Below are 20,881 nucleotides of genomic sequence, written 5' to 3'. Positions count from 1 at the left end.
AATGCAAAATGAATGCTAGGAAAACTGAGAGGAAGCCAGGCCAGAAGAATCACCCTTTCTGCTCTGAGTAGGAAAGTTACTTCCGTTTGCTCTCTCTTAGGTTGGATTCAGCCTAGACCGTACAAAGAATGATGGTTTTTCTTCTTACCTGGTAAGTATTAAATGCATGACCTGATCACTGTCTGCACTGGAGCCCAAGCCATTGAGTGGGAACACCCTACTTCTTGCAGTGCCATTTTCTCGAGGTAGTGGCTGCTTTGACTGCCAAGCATTTCTGAGCACCCACAGTTGGTTTACTGTTTGGAATAGAGGTTGAGCCACTCATTTGCCTTGTTCCTGAAACTTTTCTGTTCTTGTTCTCATGTGAAGGAATGAGATGATGTACAATTGGTTCTTCCATTCTCAGGATGAAGATGTGAATTACTGTATTTTAAAGAAAGAATCTGCCTCTGTCACTCTTCTAATCCTAGACATCTCCAGAAGTGAGTAAGTAATTCTAATGTTCCTTCAGTTCAGTCCTAGAGTAGGGTTGGGGAGAATTTGTTGTACAGTAACATTCCTTGGGTGTGTGCCATGTGCCAAATATTGTATGAGTGCTGGAGATTAAAAACAAGGTGAGGGAGACAGAGGCTCTGTCCTCAGGGGTTAGTATAGATGAGTGAGGGAGACAGGACAGCCATACAGATGATCACAGCCGAGCAGAGAAGTGGTGGGGAAGAAAACTCATGAATTGTATCAATAGAAGGGAAGGGAAGGCTTCAGGCAAGAGCTGGCGTAAGCAGCCTTCTGTGGAGCAGGCTTTTACCAGACGAGTAAGAAAGGGAAGAGCATTGCAGGCAGAGGGAACAGTATCTGCAAAGGCAGCATGGCATGAAATAGCATGGTTTGTTCGATAAGCGGGGTACATTATTGATAGAATACAGTTGGAAGGGAACATGGTAAGAAACAGGACTGGGTTCAATGGCTTCTGCCACACAGCAGCTGTGTGACTCTGGGCCTCAGTGTCCTTACCTACCTCATAATGATAGTGTCTGCCTCATAAGATTGTTGGTGAGGATTTCTGGCATTTACCTGGCCACTTGATAGGTCCCTGATGTGTAATTTCTAAGAGAGCCTGACAGGTTTTAAACTAGGAATAGTGTGCTCTGACTTGCTTTTGGGATAGACCACTAGCAGCCCAGAAGAGCATGGATTTGAGATGAACAAGATTAGAGGCAGGAAGACTAATGAAGAAGCATCTAAAAAAAAAAAGTGTTTTGCTATAAAACCGTTGCAGACTCTAACTTTATATTCTTCACGATAACATCTTTTTTTATTTAGGAAAATTAATCTGACAATGTCTTATATTAGTTAAGATGCTTTTTTTGGTAGCAACAAAAGACTTGACTTAGACTGGCTTAAACAGTAAAGACATTGATCACCTCACCTAGCTGAGATGGCACAGAAGGGTTCCAGGTGAGAGGCAGCTCAGCAGTGGCTTACTGCTATGAGGGACTCAAGTGCCTTTCATCTCTGCTCTGCCACCCTCCGTGTTAGCCTCTTCCTCAGGCAGGTTTCACCAGCCATCACCAGATGGCTCTGCTTGTCGTTCGTATCCAGCAGAGGGAGAGGGAGAGGGCTCCTCCCCCAGTCAGGATGAGGTGTGCCTGAATGTGCCAGTTTAGGTCGCATGTTCACTCACGCGTGGAAGCTGTCACTGGCCCCTCCTGGGGTGAGACAGGGTAAACAGAGTTCGGTCTGTTAAGAAGGGGAAAGGCAGACATGGATGTTAGGCGGCAACTGATAGGGCCCACTGCCCTCCTCATGCCCCTGAGACTTTACTTTCGCATCTCACTGGTTTCTTGCCTCTTGTTCCATTTCCCTTGTGCATCAGTTTGCTGAGTATTTTAAGATACTTACGGCAAAATGTGTACAGCAGAATTGTGTGGTTGCTGAGAACTTAGGCTTTAGAGTGAGGCTGCCTGGATCTTCTACCAGCTACTTCCTAGCTTGGTGCCCCTGGGCAAGTTTTTATCTTTTCTGAGCCTCAGTTTCAGCATCTGTAAAATGTGGATAACAGAATCTACACTATAGAACATCGTAAGGACTAATGAGTTTAACACAGTGCCTAGCATGCAGCACTTAATAAATGCCCAGGAGCACTGCTTTGAATTTTTTTCCTTCTGTGTTATTTGAATGCAGAGTAAGAATAAAGTCTCCACCAGAAGCTGGTACCCAGTTACCAAAGATCATCTTCAGCAAGGATGAGAAAGTCCTTGGTCAGAGCCAGCAGCCCGATGTTATTCCTGTTGCAGCAGGCAACCAGACTCAGAAAAAACAAGGTAAACTATTAGATAAGGTGGAAACTAGCATTTAATTTTCATACCCTGATTTGTAGATCGTTTTTTGTTCTTAAGTAAAAACAGACATGTTCTGTGTCTTAGCATTATTTTATTTTCGAGGCTATACAAAAACATGTAAACATTAAAGAAAAATGTGGAAAATGTGAAGAAGATGGGAAAATAACAGTCATTTCTCTTTATTCCCAGTGTTAGAAGTTTGGTAATTTATGTTTTCTTACAGGCTTATTTCATAAGTCTAGAATATTTGATTTTTAAAATTCATAGTCATGTTTATAATTTTGTATGCATGTCTGTTTACTGTAGTTAAGTGTCTACTGTAATTTGCTTAAGGAGACACATTTCCATTCTTATGCCGTTGTGAATATTGCTGTATTGGACTCTTTGTGCATAGAACTTTTTCGTATAGAGAACTTATTTTAGCATGGGCTCCCAGAATTAGAATTTCTGGTTCAAAGGATATGAATGCTTTTGAGAATATTGATACATATTTTCCAATTTCTTTCCAAATGAGTTGTGTGAATTTATTCTCCTATCAGAAATATATAGGAATAGTGTGCACATCACCATGTCCTAGCCAATAGTGGGTATTTTCTTTTCTAAAAATTCTAAAATGAAAGACAAAAAAGGTATTCCTGTTCTTATATTTACTCTTATTACTGAGGCTGCATTTTTTTGTTGTATGTTACTTAATCAATTTACATTTATCACCTCTTTTATTAACTGTCAGGTTCATCTAATGATTTATATGAGTTCTTTAAAGATAATTTATGACTTACTGGACTTACTGTATTATTTATACAATTTCTTCTCAGTTTGTCAAAACCTGACCTCAAATGTCATACAGAAATATTACATTTGTGTGATGGTGTGGATTTTAATGTCTGTGCACCATCTCTTTCTTGTCCAGGTTTCTTGTGCTCTCATAACCATTTCCTGGACAGAAAATAGTCGTTTCTTTCTTTTTATTCTGAAACTCTGCTTTCCTGCAGGGAGCTTGAAATCCTGTGTTCTCTGTGAAGAGTATCTTATGTAAAAATAAGGCATAGATACCCACTCTGTTCCATGAAAGAAGCCATTAGCGATCTTAACACTCTTTGCTGTGGGTAAAAAATGCATTATGCTAATATTATTTGCTATTAATTTTTCCATGTGTGTAAATAAATCTCACACATTATATGTTTTTAAAAAGTTACCTGTTTTCAAATGTGATGACTTAGGAAGGAAAGCCATTCCATGTGGCATCTCTGGCAATGCCATACACGAGATTATTTAGAGATGAGTTTCCCTGCTGGTACTAGTATCATTTACTAGATGCCATTTAAAATATATTAATAATTTCTGATTTACTGCTTCTATAGCTCAAGAATTATGTTTTGGGACCTGAGGATATAGTAGTCCATAAGATTTTTTTGTTTGTTTTAATTATTTGATATTAGACAATCTGGAGCCTCATAAAATGATACTATTTATATATAAAACAGTGTGTGTGTGTGTGTGTGTGTGTGTATGTGTATATATATATGTGTGTGTGTGTGTGTGTGTATATACCGTTGAATTATGCAGTAATATCTTTTAAATGTGTCTGCTCCTAGATAGTGGAAAGTCTAAAAGAAGTACGGTGGATCCAAAGGTAAGAACTAACCACCCACTGTGCTCAGTGTTCTTGGATATGCATATATATGTGTGTGTGTGTGTGTGTGTTGTGTGTATTTATATATATACATATGTGCATGCTCACACACATACATATACAGTCATCCGTTGGTGTTCATGGGGGTTTGGTTCTAGGACCCACTCCCACTCTCCTGGATACTGAAATCAAGTGCTCAAGTCCCTTATATAAAGTGGTATAGTATTTGTATATAATCTACTCCCGTTCTCCTGTTTACTTTAAATCATCTCTAGATTATTTATAATACCTAATACAATATAAATGCTATATAGTTGTTAGATTCTATTGCTTTTTATTTGTATTATTATTTATTTAAAAATATTTTTTAATCCACAGTTGATTCAATCAATAGATACAGAGCCCTCGTTATAGAAGGCCAACTGTATATATGTGCATGCCTAATCTACAGGGAGTTGTCTTCTGTTTAGGAAGATGGTGTTAACATACTGAAACAATCTCAGAGGAAAATTGAGTCCTAAGTTGCACAGCACTTATGTGCTATAGAGTCAGGTGGTTGGGGAGGGGGAAGCCAGGCCATCTGGAGAGTGGAGAGCCCTCTGGAGGAAGGTGTCACCAGGGCTGGGCTTGGAGTTCGTTCAGGGAAGAGAAGGAAGTGGACGAAGAATATCATAAGCAAAGGCTAGACAGTGGGAATGTGCATGACAAATGCTGGGCACTGGCCTGTTTGAAGTAAAAGGTACATATTTGGGAGCAGAGAGAGAGACATCTTAGACAACATAGAGCCAGATGATAGAAGAAACTGATGCACAGGCAATAGGAAGTCGTCATGAGTTCTTGATCAGGAAAGAATGTGATACAAGTAGTGTTTATTGAAGATCATCATTCTGAAAGTAATGTGTGGGGTATCCTTGAAGAGGCAGAGAATAACATGAGAGGGACCAGGATACTGTTGTGATAATACAGATTTAGGCGATGACGATTTGCCCTAGCGCCAGGCCTTGGGATCCTCTGGGAGGCCAGTTAGGCTGGTGGGAGGGGAAGAGAAGAGCAGTGGAGAGGGTGGTAGAAATGCAGAAGTGGGAAAACTGGGAAAGTTTTGTTTTGAAATATCTTGATTTTTCAGTGAAGGGGTATCTAAATGGCAATGTTTAATTTTAATAGCTTTGTTGAGATACAGTTGACATACAATGAACTGCATATGCTTAAAGTGACAATTTGATGTTTGATTTATCAGTCACGATGGTGAATGTATCCTATCACCCTACAAGTTTCTCCTGCCTCTTTGTAATCCTCTCATCCCCAAGTAACCACTGATCTGTCACTACAGTAGTTTTACAGAACTTTGTATAAATGATTTATGTGGTGCTCTTTATTCTTCTTTTAGTCAGCGTAATTACTTTGAGCTCATCCACGGTGTTGCATGTATTAAGAGTTTGTTTCTTTTCATTTCTTAATATTAGTCCATTGTACAAAGGGCAATATTTTGATCATTTGAAGTCAGGAATAGAGTTTAGGTGGTGTCAGAGTGTGGCCTGGCTCAGCATCCTTAGTCTTGCTGAAGCTTCAAGAGCAGAGAAGCACTCCCGCAGGAAGATTTGGGGACAGGGGATTGGAGGAAGAATGTTACCGGAGAGGCTGAAGAGACAGCCGAAGAAAGGAAATAGTTGAAGAACTGCCATTCTCTGTGAAAGGGGATTTCAGGTATCTTGAAAGGATAGTGAATTTTATTTTCAGAGAACTTTTGAAGCTCAGCAAATTCAGGGTTTAAGAAAGAACAAGGATGGTTTTGGCTTTTAAATTAGTTTAATTTTAATTAATGTACTTTTTTTTTTTGCCAGTACCATCCTTAAACAGATTGTTATGTCATTTTAGGCAATGGGAGAGAAATCCTTTTCTATTCATAATAATGATGGGGCAGTTTCATTTCAGGTATGTATTCTCTTCATAGCATTTATCTCTATCATGTAAAAGGGTAATTTTTAAAAGGAATTTTGAATTTAGGTGTAAGAACTTAGGCATACCATGTATTAGTTACTTGAATGGAGTAGCTTTCTCTGTACAAACCTATAAGGTGGATATTATTACCACGTATCAAATCATAAGTCTCTGAGAATGAATAACTTTGTGAATGTCCAGTGTAAATGACAAGGCCCGGGTCCCAGTCCAGTTCTGCCAGGCTGTTCCTATGACCCCTCTGCCTCTTTGAGCCCATGCTGTCTCCCATTTAGAGTGTGCCAGAAGCATAGCATCCTATACCAGAAAGGACCATTGGTGATGGTTTAGGGTGATGAATTTTAAAGGTGAGTTCACTGAGACTCAGGCCTTGAGTGACCTGCTCAACTGTCACAGTTATTAATTGCACATGAATGTTTTTGGGCAGCATCACTGCATATATATGGGGAAAAGATGTTAGACTAGGTCTCAGAACCCACTTATTAGCTGGGTGACTTTGGACAATTCCCTTAATTTCCGAATCTCACTGTGTAATGATCCAAAAATAAAAAATGAGACCCATCTCATAGGATTCTTATGAACTTCTTTTTTTTTTAGTAAAAGTGCTTTTTATTGTACACATAATGTTTTAGTATTAACTTGTAAGAATCACTGCCTCTTTTCTAACCAGTTTTTATTATACTAATTGAGGTATAATTTGCTTACAGTGAAATGTACAGGTCTGAAGTGTACAGTTTGATCAGTTTTGACAAATGCATGTACCCATGTAATCCACTCTCCATTAAGATTCTCTATGTTTTTATCTTCTCAGAAAGTCACTCCACCCCTGCAACTACTGTTCCGATTTCTTTCACCATAGATCATTTTGCCTGTCCAACAATTTTTGTATGTTCTTTAAGTTTAGTAACCCTCATTCTCATCACCGTTGATATTAATAGCTAACAGTTATTGAGAGCTTGCAGGGTGCTCATTTGCTCAGAATCCTCCACCGGCTTTCCATCTGTCTCAGAGTAAAAGCTCAAGTCCTCCCACTGGCCTGCAAGGACCACGTGCTCTGGCCCCCGTTGTCTCTGTGACCTCAGCTCCTGCTGTTTTTCCCCTTGCTCACTCTGCCCCCCACACAGGCTACCTTGCTCTTCCTTGAAAAGATCAGGCTTTAGGCTCTGCTCTGGCTGTTCCCACAGGCAGGAATGCTCATCTCTAAGAATCCTTCATCTTTGCTCAAATGTTACCTTCTCAATACAGCTTCCCCTGATCACCCTGTTTTTGGTGTAGCCCACTCTCGTTCCCCCTCGTCTTGCTGTTTTTCCTGAACCCTTATCCCTTCTAACGTGCTGTATGCTGTACTCATTTATTATATTTATCGTCTGTCTCCCCCTCTGTAGCAGGTAGCCTTAAAGGCATGGGTTTTGTGTCTTTTATTACTGATGTGTATGAAGCTACTAATCTTGGGCCTGGCCTATAGTAGGCTCCCCAATAATTATTATGGAGATGACTGGACTCCATAGCCAGCCATTGTGCTAAGTGCTTTTTTTTTTTTTTTTCTTTTTTTATTTCAACATATTATGGGGGTACAGATGTTTAGGTTATGTATGTTGTTCTTGCCCCGCCCCCATGCTAAGTGCTTATCCGTCATTATCTCAGTTCATCCTCCCAGCAACTCTGTGAAGTAGGTACTGATATTATTCCCCTTTTACAGATGAGGAAACTGAGGCTTATAGAGGTGAAGTAACTTGCCTAAGGGGGGGATTCGGATCCAGATTTGTTTGACTCTAAGGCTTTACTGCCTACTTGAGAAAATATAAAATGTGCTTTCCTGTCTTCCTTCCGTCACTTCATTCATTCATTCATTCATTCATTCTGAGACAGGGCCTTGGTGTGTTGCCCAGGTTGGAGTACAGTGGCATGATCATAGCTCACTGTAGCCTCAATCTCCTGGGCTCAAGCGATCCTCCTGCCTTAGCCTCCCAAATAGGTGGAACTACAGGCACACGCCACCTTGCCTAGCTAATTAAAAAAAAAAAATTTGGAGAGATGGGGTCTCACTATGTTGTCCAAGCTCATCTTGAACTCCTGGGCTCAAGGGATCCTCCCGCCTTGGCCTCCCAAAGTGCTGGGATTGTAGGCGTGAACCACCCTGCCAGCTAAAAATGTTTTATACCCAAAGAGCAAAATAAGATGTTGGCTTGAAAACTAGATAACTGCATCTTAGGTTATCTTTGCAGACTTTTGCAAAAAAACATCACAGATGGATAGATTTGTGTTTAAGCAAGTATAGTAAAATGTTAATTGTAGAAACTAGATAGTGACTGTATAGCTGTTCACTGTACAATTCTGTCAGCTGTTCTGTATGCTTGAAAATTGTTTTAACAAAATATCAGGGAGATCATAGAATAAGAAAACATGTTCAAACTCTGCTCTGGGAGAATTTAATTAATTTAAGTGGTCTATTTTTTTTTTTCTGTCCAATAAAATTCACAATTTATTTCTCCCATCCAAGTACTAACCAGATCCGATCCTGCTTAGCTTCCGAGATCAGACAAGATCAGGCGCATTCAGGGTGGTATGGCCGTAGACCACAATTTATTTCTAAAATTTAAAAATATAGCTAAGGATTTGGGTACTCTTAAATGTTTTTTGCCTTTACTTTCAGTTTTTCTTTAACATCAGCACTGATGACCAAGAAGGCCTGTACAGTCTTTATTTTCATAAATGCCGTGGAAAGGACTTGCGGCCTGGTGACAAGTTTTCATTCAGCCTTGATGTGAGTACCATATGGATACTATTCCACGTGGATTTTGTCAGTGTAAAATGTGAGGCGTTTATATTTCTATAAGAATTGGTTTTATGAGCACGTACATAAGAGAAAAATGTGGCCAGTCACACATCCCTGCCAGCGGGCAGGATGCTTCAGCAGAGGATTCATAAATAAGAAAATGTAAAGCAATTTAGGATGAGTTTACACACTTCAACCTATGCATTAAGAATGTAGTGTGCTTGTTATCTGCTGGTACTCAGTTTTGTTTTTTTTTGTTTTTTGTTTTTTGTTTTTTTGAGGCAATGTCTCGCTCTGTCCCCCAGGCTGGAGTGCAGTGGCATGATTGTAGCTCACTGGGCCTTGAACTCCTGGGTTCAAGCAATCCTGCCTCTGCCTCTGGAGTAGCTGGGACTACAGGTGTGCACCACCAGGCCTGGCTAATTTTTCTAAATTTTATGTAAAGATGGGGTCTTGCTGTGTTGCCAAGGATGGTCTTAAACTCCTGGCCTCAAGAGATCATCCCTCCTCAGCCTCCCGAGATACTGGGATTATAGGCATGACCCACCATTCCTGGCCTCACTTTCTTAAGCTTGAGTGAAATAGATGAGATTCCAAATTGCTGAATAAGGGACAGTCTATTCCTCAAAAGTAAAAATTAATTGCATATTGGTTTCAGATTGATATCACAGAGAAGAATCCTGACAGCTACCTCTCAGCGGGAGAAATTCCTCTCCCCAAATTGTACATTTCTATGGCATTTTTCTTCTTCCTTTCTGGGACCATCTGGATTCACATCCTTCGAAAACGACGGTAAACTATTACTTCCTCGAGTCCTTCAACTTAAGAGTGTGTTCAGATTTGTATAATTTCACCTTTTACTGGCTTCCGAACCTGGGCGGAGTTGGCACTAAGCAATCTTGTTTTCTTCCTCTTCTCTTCCAAGGGCATCTTCCCTGGAACACCAGGGAGAGTGTGCAGGAGCCTTACTTTTGGGGAGGCCTTTGCAAGCCTTGGTGTCTATTCATGTCCCATTGTTCTGTTTAAAAAGCAAATCTGAATATTTCAGTAATATACAAGCAAATAAGATGTATAAGCAAAGTGTTTCCATAGCAGAAACCCCACAGTCCAGGACTCAGAGCGAGCACATTGGTCCCATTCAAGGGCTGTTTATTCTTGAGAGGAAGTTAGTTACTGTGACCCACTGCTTGGCGAGAGCATCGGGTCACTGCTTAGTCCTGAAGCATTGGCTCAAGGCCTGGTGGGGATAGATAAAGTCTCTGTATTGACTTCCAGATGCTTGCCGCTGGAGAAAACATCTTCAAAGCATCTGCCTGGCTTTTGGCCTTTTTTCTGAAACCCTTGAGGCTTTAACTTCCTGTTCTTGGTTCTTCAGGGAGCAGCTGCATATGCCTGAATTCTCTATCTCTCACTGAGAAAATTGAAAATGAAATATTAATATTCAGTTAGAGAATAGTGTAAAATGTTTGTTATAAGTCCTATAAACTGAGTACATGATGGTATGTGAATATGGTGTAATATTACAATATGGATTGATTTAAATTCATAAGATAATCACCCCCAAATACCTCTTTCTCTGAAGCATTGGGCAGAAATTGAAACCTCTTTAATCCCTAGTGGCCTCATTCTAAGGGACATGCTCAGAATCTAGTGTGTGGGCTCTGGCTGAGTACAGTTGCTGGCACCTATTTGTCTTACTATCCTGTATCCCCACCACATGGAAAGAGTTTCTTGTTTACTTGTGAAGGACTTCCGTAATCATATTTAGACTAGGTTATCAGGCAGCCGTTACTAAGAAAGAAAATATCCTACAAATTTAGGCCATAGAAGATTCTTTTTTAAAAAAAAAAAAAAAAAGTTTTACTTCTGCCTTTATTGGAAAATTAAGAACGAGGAGTCAGAGACCTGATTTCAAGTGTCAACTTTGACTGTGACTGCCTGTGTGCCTTGCTTCACTCTAAGTCTCTTTTTTCCCCAGCTACGAAACTGGGACAGTAATAATTGCTCTGCCTTCCTCTAGGAGTCTTAGATTCGTAGATTGGTTACGTGATTCCCCCCAGAATAATGTGTATGAGAGGGCTTTGCAAGTCAGGGTGCTATGCAAATATGAGGTGCTTATAAAATAGTTCAGTTGCCAGGTGTTCAGTGGTATTTTAATTTTCCTTTAGTTAGTGATGGCAATAGTCATTCGTTCCCTTATATAAAATTATGGTAAGAGTTTTAAATCTGTCGTTAAATGAGGCTGACCTACTTTGTACAGGTCTCATCTCTAACTTTTGTTGGAGTATAGAGTACATACAGGGACATCTCATTTAAGACCCGACCTCCCCCTGCATCCCCACTCCCATTTTCCCAGGAGTCTTACAGCCAGTTCTGGCAGGTTGGAAATCCAGGTGATATAAAGGCTTGTGGCTTCACGGATGTCAGGTACATTTCACAGGCTCTATCCCCTTAAGCTGGAAGGAACTGAGAGATCTTTGCTTCATTTAGTGAGGCCTAGAGAGAGGAAGTGAGAGACATGGCCAGCGTCGCCTGACAGAGCTGGAATTGGAACCCAGGTCTCAACTCTGAGTGTAGGAGAGTTAGTATTTGAGCCCAGGTCAGTGTGGCTTCAGAGCTTTGTTCTTTCTATCACGGTACTGCCTCAGCTCGAAGTTTTAACTGTGGACTGCAAGTCAAGGTTGCCAGGGTGTGTGAGTGAGCACTGGTTTTGCCCCTGGGTAAGTCTCATTGCCATTCGGTAGTGACAGACTACTCTGGCCTTCACTTCCTTTTTGACCTTCAAGTAGGTGGGTACTGGGACAGGAAAGTACTGAGGAGGAAATGAGCCCGGAAACTGAATGTGCGTCAGTTCATGGCATGCTCTCATTGTCACTCTGTGCAAGCTCCCTTTCCTATTATTATTCCCCTTCACTTCCTGTCCCCTCTCCCATTCCTTCCCAGCGTGGATAGCCACTCAGATATGTTTAACATGCGTTTTTGGATATGTGTGTTTTTTTATAAATGAAAATGTTTATTGGTGTTGTGTATATTTTAAATACATATAAACTGTACTAGTCTTGTACATTTTTCACTCAGTAATACCTTTTTTAAGATCTGGCCCCCTGGCTACATGTGCATCCAGTTCATTGATTTTTACCTACTCGAGAGCATTCCATACCCTGCATCCCCACATTTTACTGCTCTGTCCCTTTAGTGATGGACGCATGCCCAGGTTGCCTCCATCTCCCTGCTACCCCAGCAGTGCTGTCATGAACCTCCCTTCTGTTCCTGAGATCCCCTGTGGGTCTGTGCAGCCCAGGAGCTACAGTCCCAGAAGGAGGCACGCTGGGTGGTCTGTAGACTGTCGTTTAATTTCGCTAAGTGCTGCCCGGTTGCTCACCAGTATGGCCGTGCCAGTTTATATTTCTGCCAGTGGTGCATGAGGGTTCCTTTTTCCCCACATACTCCCTAGTACTGATATCTTAATTTTTGCCAGTCTAATGGGTATAACTGGTACCTTGTTTTATTTTGCATTTTTCTGAATATTAGTGATGTGGATTATCATTTCAGGGACTTGTTAAACATTTGAGTTTTCCCTCTTGTGACCACCTGTATTCTTTGTATATTTTTCTATTGGGTTTTCTTTTTCTTGTTGCTTTGTTTGAGTTTCTTGCATATTCTGGATATCAATCTTTTGTCTGTCTTAGACATTGCAAATTTCTTCTTCCAGTCTGTTAAACTTGTCTGTATATTCATCGTTGAATAAAAATCTTTCATTTTAATAGAGTCAAAGCTGTGTAATTTTAGTCTTTTGGGCTTGGACAGTGCCTGTTGGATCTTAAGAAACCCTTTTCTACTCTAAGTTCACAAAATGTATATTTTAAATTTAGAGCTGAAATCCATCTGGAATCCCCTTCTACATAAGTGTGGAGTAGACATCCAGCTTTGTTCTTTTGTATAAGTTCTAGCTGATTTTTTCCCATGTCAATTATTATACAATCTATCCTTTTCCCACCAATTTGTTGTCACCTTATCATATAACAAGCTTCCATACATGCATGAATCTATTTCTGAGTTCTCTATTCTATTCCATTGGTTTATTTGTCTGAATAACGAATAAACACTACCTCTGGCTTTGCAGAACGTCTTGATATCTGGGAGAGTGAGTTCTCTCCCTGTGGCTCTTACTCAAGTCTTTGTATGTTAATACTTTATTAATAGAGTTTTCCATTTTTCCTGCATAATGGTCTTATCTGTCCTATTAAGTTAAATCTTAGGGGCAAGTGGGAAGGAATAGGGGAATTTAGTGCCTGGCAGCCCAAAAGTAGACTAGTCCCTATGGAGGCATTGGAGTGTGAGTGGGTGCTTTATCCCCCTGGCCTGGGGTGTTTGTCAGGCACCAGCCATTTGAGGGGAGAGGGGCATGACCCTTGTGCCTCCCCTTGCCATCCTGCTGCTGACTCCCATCCCTCCTCTGCTCTGGGCTGCAGGCTTCCCCCATAGCTGCACCGAATGCTTTCTGCTTTCCTAGGGATTCCATACTGTTTCTCAGATTCATCTGCCTCATTCTTGGCTTTCCCAGGGTAGTTTCTGGGGAGGAAGCCGGCAGGCAGCCTGTGTCAGATTTCCATCCTGTCGGAACTCGGAACCATCCTGTCTGGCTTCAGAGCATAACTCTCAGTTCCATTCACACATTCGGTTGCATGTTAGAGATGATTGTACGACTCCATTCGAGGCCTTTTCTACCAGCAAAAACTACTTTTTAAAAAAAAGGTTTCGTGTTTGTGGTTTGGTCAGATTATATTTATTGCATCTCCTTATAAACATAGCTGATGCCTAGAGCTTTGGCTGTCCCTTGGGTGGATGGAATCTTCTTTTAATTCTTTTCTCTCTTTTTTTATAGGAATGATGTATTTAAAATTCACTGGTTGATGGCGGCTCTTCCTTTCACCAAGTCTCTTTCCTTGGTGTTCCATGCAGTATGTATTAGCATTTTAGGGGTCATTCATGACATGAGGTACAATGTCTATATGAGCAAGTAAACTAAATTAGAAGAAAAGGGATAGATTGGTGGGAAACAAGGTGGAAGAATAGATTTCTCATGAAGCCCCCTTTTGTCGAGGAGGGACTGGCCATGGCGGTAAATGTTCACCACCCCCCCTAATACGAGACTTAAGACATCTTCTGATACTACTTACAGACCCACAGTTTTTCTAGGACACTTGTTTTCATTTTTTTGTTTTTGTCATTTCTTTTTTTTTTTGTCATTTCTTTTTTGTTGTCGTTTTTACCCTCCATTTCCATGAGTGAGGTGTATTAAATAATCAGCTAAACAAACATTTCAGTATGGGTTATTATGAGATAGCTGCATATAGAAGACAGACCTGGAGATGAGTTACCTTTTCCAGAAAAGGTGACCTTAGACCTTAGGTCCCCTCAAAGGGCTAGATCACTCCTCAGTATTGTTACTGAAAGTTTGGCGCTTGTCCCCGAGGCCAAATCAGAAGAATGAGGACAAGTGGTTTGAGGAGAAGGAAAGAGAAGTTTGTTAATTTGCCAGCAAAGAGGAGGTTGGCAGACTCCTGTCTCACAATACCAACATCCTCCTGTCACTTCTTGAGATGAGAGTGCCACCTGCCAAGTTGTTTCCATGACTTCCATGTTTCCAAATATTCCCTCAAGTTCCTACTTGATTTGAAGTTCAGCATTAGCATACTTAATTTGAGAGAAAATTGATTCTATTATATAAAGATTGAGGCATAAGAATTAAGCTTCAGCTCGAATATTTAGGACTGATGTGAATTGAAACGAACTTGCCAATGGGGGTAAGATCACAACTTCCCCAGTCTGTGCCTACGCGGTACCCACCAAGCACACCAGTGAGGGTGACAGTCTCGAAGCGTGCACTCTCCCGCTCCACTGGAAAGTGTCCTCCTGGGAAAAAGCAATAATGTATCCAGTAACAATGTCAAGAACTGACAGTTATTTGGATAATTTCCCATTTGGGTCTAAGTTAAAAGATGCTTTCTGCAGCCATGTAGATAATGAATGATAGGGTCCTTGAGTCACTTTAATGTCTAGATAGCCATTTGGATAGAATGAAAGATGTGTATTGATGTCAGCTTTGTGAGTTCTGCCAGGAGGCATTTTGTATGCTCTACTGAAACTTGCCACTTGTTAAAATGCATTATTGGTGGCTTTACATAGCTCTAAGTTTACATATTTTTTTAAAGAAAAAATAGTTGAAGCTGGGTGATTCCACATAGATTTTTTTTAACTGACTGATTGATTTATTTATTTATGTGCACAGCAGGAGTATGGAAGATAAAGTTCTTGGCCAGGATACTGAAAAGACTTGTGGCATTTGGACCTTCGACGTTTTTAAGAAAAGAATAGACAGCCATTGCCAAAATGAATCACTTCCTTTAAGAGAGAGACCTGGGCTGGGTGTTAGTGACATTAAAATTTTGTGTCGAGTTTCTTAAGCTACCTGATACTTGTTAGTGCACTCACATGCTTAATTGTGAATTGAGAAATGAGGCATTAGGCAGTGCGGGGGGGAGGACATCCCCTCTCCTGAGGTCCTCCAAGGTCATTTCATGTTCACTGTGCTCTAAGACGTGGTAGATCAACCTTTCTGAAATGCAGTTGTTTGATTTCAGATCGACTACCACTACATCTCCTCCCAGGGCTTTCCTATCGAAGGTTGGGCTGTTGTGTACTACATAACTCACCTGTAAGTATGCAGGTACATGTGAAATACTCATACCATGAATGACATACAAGAGAAATGGGGCTAGGCAGCATCCTGCCCCAAATTGACTGGCCCTGCCCTCCTGTGGCAGGCTGTTTGGGCCCTTTCCATACTAAAGGTGTGTGGTGCACAGGTGGCTGTCCAGACTTGAGAATTTGGGCTTATTGGCTTGCTTCTGCCTCCCTGAGGCCATTAGCTGTTCAGGTAGCAGGTGCAGAGCTAACTGTGTGCCCTGAAAGAAGTTTTGCTCACATATGATGCATTTCCTGAATTTGGCTTCCTGTCTTTTACAAGAAGCATGTGAACTCACAGAATGAGCTGTATAGTCTAACTGGCAGAGTGAGAGTCTAACAAGACCCATTGGTGTGTATTCATTGTTCTCTTCCAGTTTGAAAGGGGCACTACTGTTCATCACCATCGCACTCATCGGCACTGGCTGGGCTTTCATTAAACACATCCTTTCTGATAAAGACAAGAAGATCTTCATGATTGTCATCCCACTTCAGGTAAAGGAACCCTAATCCTGCTTGTCACTTTCTCCCTAGGCACTTAGCAGGGCTCAGCTCTATGCCTCTGTGGGAAGAGGGAGTCACCTCTCCCAGAAACCGCAGCTTCTGCCATTGGGGGTTGAAGATTGGTATTTTCTTTCTGAATTCCGACAGACCTAGACTTCCAGTTGTTGGACTGGGAGACATTTGACCATTAGTATCTTTAAACTGGCCTGTGGATGCCTCAACTTTGACTAGAGAGCTGCCGAAAAGTTAGGGAGACATATAATACTGCTTTCTCTTCTGCATCCATTTGTCCTGTAACAAAATAGTGCTCTTAGTGAGGAAGCTCAGATACAGAGTGTCTGATAACACAGTCCCATTACTTGGCACTTAGAAGAGTTATTGGAGAAGTTGGGCCTTTGGGCCTAAGGAGTGTGGGCATCATGGCTAAATGACATGTAAAGCGCCACCTGTCCAGCACCTGAGTGACTGCTGGGGCTCAGGGTGCCTAAAAGGCGAGGTGTCCTGGTTATCTATTGTTATGTAAAAGATCACCCCAAAACTTAGTGACTTAGCACAACAATTACATTAATTTTTTCTCTCAGTTTCTGTGGTCAGGAATTTGGGAGTGGCTTAACTGAGTAGGTCTGGCTTGGGGTTTCATGTGGGTATAGTTCGACAGTGGCTGGGAGCACCTTGAAGTCTTCACTTGCATCTGCCTCCTGGGTTGGGAACAGCTCGGGTTCCTGGGGTGTCTTTCTGTCTCTGCATGGTCTCTCTAGCATGGCGTTTTCAGGTAGCTAGTCTTCTTACAAGCCCAGGGCTCCACAGGTCCTGAGAGAGAGCTGGGCAGAAGCTGTATCTACCTTGGAAATCACATGGCATCACTTCCGCTTTACTGTATTAGTCAGAGCAGTCACAAGCCTGCCCAGGTTCAAGGGGACAGCACAGAGACTCTGTTTCTTAATAGCAAAGTGGTAAAGTTCTGGAATTGCACACAGGACTGGAAATAATGCTGTGACAACAGATTGGGGGTCTGTAGGCCCATGTACACCCCACATTCGGGCTGCTGTCACTATGACAATCCACCCATGCTTTGGGGCCTCAGGAACATCTTGTGTCTCGCAGGTCCTGGCAAATGTAGCCTACATCATCATAGAGTCCACTGAGGAGGGCACCACCGAGTATGGCTTGTGGAAGGACTCTCTGTTTCTGGTTGACCTGCTGTGCTGTGGAGCCATCCTCTTCCCAGTGGTGTGGTGAGTAACCCACGGGGCGGGAGTCTGTGTGACGGGACAGCTTGGCTGTCAAGCCCGACAGCTGAACTGGCCATTCCCAAATTGATCTGAATCTTACAGGACATGTGTTTGAAAATAGAGCTTCCTGGGTCCCAGACTGACTTTAATCAGTCTCCAGGGGCAGGCCCCTGTGTCTTTATCAAGTTACCCAGGGGATTCTGGTAGAGCTAGTCTGGCACCGTGGACTGGTCATGTAGCAGAGTTCTTTTTTTGAGGCAGGGGTAGGAGGAGCAACTACTTTTTAATGTTTTTTATAAATATACTGGAGGAGAATCATGCAGTGCTGCCAGCATGGGACACAGTCCTAGGCCAGAGGCCTGCACACTCCTTTGCAACTGGTCCTGTGATGGCAGAACCTTTCATCTTGCCTTCATTGTTTACTATGACCCCTGTGTTCTCTTCAAAATAGAGAAACACACCATTTTTTCCCTGGAATGACTTTTGTTGTCGAATTACCACTGCTGGATGTACCTTCTTTCTGAGCTGGGGTTCGCGTGTTTTGACTATGGCCATCACCATGTCACCCACACCAGCAGCAGGAAGTCTGTTCACTCGTCCCTCGGTCCCCTTCACAGAGATGATGTAACGGATTTTTAGCTCCTGTGTTGTCAGCACAATCGATCACGGCTCTTACCGGAACAACCAGGGAAATCTGGAATTTCACGCCAAAGGACTCATCATGTCCTCACTTTACATCTTGAATGCCGAAAAAGGACAGAGAGCCATTTAGCACAGTTCTAAGACAGCAGAAAAGAGTTGGGAAATGGGAACTTAGTAGCAACATAAAATGGCAGCCTGAATTCAGGGGGGAAGGAGTTGGAGAAATCCCATAAATAGCCATTTCTTGCCAAGTTACATGGAAAATGAGGAGGGACATTAACAAAACTAGTGATAGTTCTCAGCACATAAGCATTTTCAGTATCTTCAGAAGGGTTTGCTCCGTTCCTGGAAATGGCAGTTTAAATGCATAGATTGTGCTTTGATCACATGGAAAGAAGTGTTAGTGCCCAGTCAGTGGTTGATGAGAAAGAACATCCTTGTTAAATCACATGCAAAGTGATGGACCTTCTTGGTTCAGTAAGAACCTAGTAGAGGAAAGAAGGCTAGCAAGAATAAAACAGTTCACCTTTAATGATCTAGTAGTTCCACGGCTATTTGAATGTAATTAATTCTTTTGAAATAAAGTTGAAAGAAATAGATTTGCCTGCCTTCTGTTAGAAGTGAGATGCTTCGTGTTGCAGTGCCCATGCGGTAAATTAATATGTTTTAGGATCCTGGCGTTTGTCAGTTACTCTGATTATTTAGAACGTGGTGCCCGTGGGGCATAATCCTCATTCCAGCCAGTTAGGTTCACTCTTCACTCTAATCCCATCGTACTTCACACATGGTCTGTGTCAGTTCAGCAGACGGCTACCAGCATAGAGGAGGAAGTACTGAAGTGTTTTTTTAATCACCACAACCTCTACCATCCTGCCCAGGAATAAGTAACTCGGCTCGGGCATCTGTAACATGGGGTGGCCAGCATCGTCTCCAGATAGAAGAGAGCATCTTATTGGGGAACAGAGGTGGAGACTCTACTCTAACATACACCACTGTTAGAACAGTCAAATAGAAGAAACCCAGACGAGCTATAGAGGTACGAGTGGTCCTTTTCTGCCACTTGTTAATTATAGCACTAATGAGTAGATGTCAAATGGCAAGATTCCTTAAGGTAAATATCCTGAAAATTACTGTAAAATGAAAAAAAGATCAGTAAGTACTAGAGAAGTGATTTAAGAATTGGCATCAATAATATTTTAAATATTCTTATTCAGCCAGCATTGGTTCAGGGCCAGCTTTGTGCTGGTTAACTTCCCAATGCTGCTCCATTCAGTTCTCAAATAGCCCACTCTCGCAGGTGGGCAAACTGAGGCTTTAGGAGAAGTGATTTCTTTGCCAACAAGAGTGACAGTGTCAGACCCCGGCTCCCTTCCCTGTCGCAGTCCTGTCTGCCTGCACCCTGCTCACCATTTAGGGCAGTTTCTCCATTTGTGGCTTTGGACTGTGCCTAGAACTCTGATCTCAGCTTCTTTAATAATGTTATTGTTCCCCTGCCTGAACTGTCATGATGGTAGTTAATTACTGGCCCATCATAGCCGAAAAAAAGACTCCCTGTAGGCTGGCATTTTTCAGCGGAGTTATAAATCTCCACTCAATGAAATGAACTTGCAGGAAGCCTTGTGTCCCTAGGTCCTGGACCTAGACTTTAGAAGTCATCCTGTGACTTTCCTTTAGGGTCGATTCTCTCCCATGGCAGGTGAGCTCAGAGATGCTTCATTGTCTTAGGAGTGTTGGGTGGGGGCATGGTCGTGGGGATGAGAAGCTCAGTAGAGGGTGGGAGTGTTAAAGTGTGTTTTCTCCTCACACTCTGGCAGCTGCAGACTTACATGTTCGCCAGCAGAAGGCGTCTTTACCTCTCAGCCTTGAGCACCATACATGGCCAAGTGTTGATTATACCAGATCCCTTTTTTAGGGACAGTGCTCTAAAATTATCTAGTCCAACCTTTCAGTTTATAATTGAGGAATTCAAGGCCTCAAGTTACTAGTGCTGGAAATAGAGAGGAATGCAAATTTGTCAGCTAACCTTTTGTTCTCCAAATGTTTATTTTTAGGTCAATCAGACATTTACAAGAAGCGTCAGCAACAGATGGAAAAGGCAAGTTCCCTCGTGCTCTTTTTGTCCTGCTCAGCTTTCCCTGAGCCCACATGCGGGGCACTGCTGAGAGGCGGGGGCAGGCCTGTTGAGTCTCAAGGTGCCGTCTTCCTGGGGGACGGGCTGGGGGAGTCCTGGAGGCCCACTTTGTAAGAGCAGCGGGGGCTGTTGGGCAGAAAAGCAGGTGTTGAACACTACAGAGACTGGGGGTGTAAGGCTTGGGGGTAGCTGCTGCTTGTTGAGATGATTCATTTCATTTCCACCCGTGATTGTGATTTTCACCTTCGCATAACTGAGTCACAAAGAAAATCTTGTCTTGGAAGGCCCAGATGACACTTTACTGTGAGAACAGGAGGTATAATGCATTGGAGATGGCTACGTGTAAAGCAGCCCTTCCTGCTGACTTAACACGCTTTGAAAATAGATGTGTCGGTATTAATTTAAAATGAGTCTCTGATGCCAGAAAGAACCTTTAAAACTATTTGATATTTAAATAGTCCTGCCATTATAACCCTTTTGCGTCTCCTTGATTTTGCAACCATTTCTCCTAAGTCAGAAAAAAAGGTACAAAGAAAGGCCGGGCGCGGTGGCTCACGCCGGTAATCCTAGCTCTCTGGGAGGCCGAGGCGGGCGGATTGTTTGAGCTCAGGAGTTCGAAACCAGCCTGAGCAAGAGCGAGACCCCGTCTCTACTAAAAATAGAAAGAAATTAATCAGGACAACTAAAAATATATAGAAAAAATTAGCTGGGCATGGTGGCGCATGCCTGTAGTCCCAGCTACTCGGGAGGCTGAGGCAGAAGGATCGCTTGAGCCCAGGAGTTTGAGGTTGCTGTGAGCTAGGCTGACGCCACGGCACTCTAGCCTGGGCAACACAGTGAGACTCTGTCTCAAAAAAAAAAGGTACAAAGAAAACGTTTCGTATGTTTCTGGGCCTATTTGAATAATGTCTGCCACAGGCT

At 42.2% G+C, this 20,881-nt stretch overlaps 1 protein-coding gene across 1 annotated transcript in view; it reads left to right on the top strand.

The window, feature by feature from the left end:
• The window catches only part of GPR107 (G protein-coupled receptor 107), a 69,648-nt gene that overhangs the window by 15,972 nt on the left and 32,795 nt on the right, over positions 1-20,881 (top strand). Inside the window, exons 3-14 of the mRNA XM_012639788.1 lie at positions 101-151; positions 407-486; positions 2,182-2,321; positions 3,935-3,972; positions 5,848-5,904; positions 8,582-8,692; positions 9,363-9,496; positions 13,590-13,665; positions 15,349-15,422; positions 15,829-15,946; positions 17,060-17,190; positions 19,881-19,924. Of these exons, the coding sequence (XP_012495242.1) occupies positions 101-151; positions 407-486; positions 2,182-2,321; positions 3,935-3,972; positions 5,848-5,904; positions 8,582-8,692; positions 9,363-9,496; positions 13,590-13,665; positions 15,349-15,422; positions 15,829-15,946; positions 17,060-17,190; positions 19,881-19,924 (1,054 nt within the window). The remainder of the gene's footprint in view (positions 1-100; positions 152-406; positions 487-2,181; positions 2,322-3,934; positions 3,973-5,847; positions 5,905-8,581; positions 8,693-9,362; positions 9,497-13,589; positions 13,666-15,348; positions 15,423-15,828; positions 15,947-17,059; positions 17,191-19,880; positions 19,925-20,881) is intronic.

This window comes from Propithecus coquereli, unplaced genomic scaffold (assembly GCF_000956105.1).
Source record: "Propithecus coquereli isolate 6110/MARCELLA unplaced genomic scaffold, Pcoq_1.0 Scaffold142, whole genome shotgun sequence".
Classification (NCBI taxonomy): Eukaryota; Metazoa; Chordata; class Mammalia; order Primates; family Indriidae; genus Propithecus; species Propithecus coquereli.
Note: the sequence above shows the minus strand (reverse complement) of the source record. Positions and strands in the feature narration are given on the sequence as shown.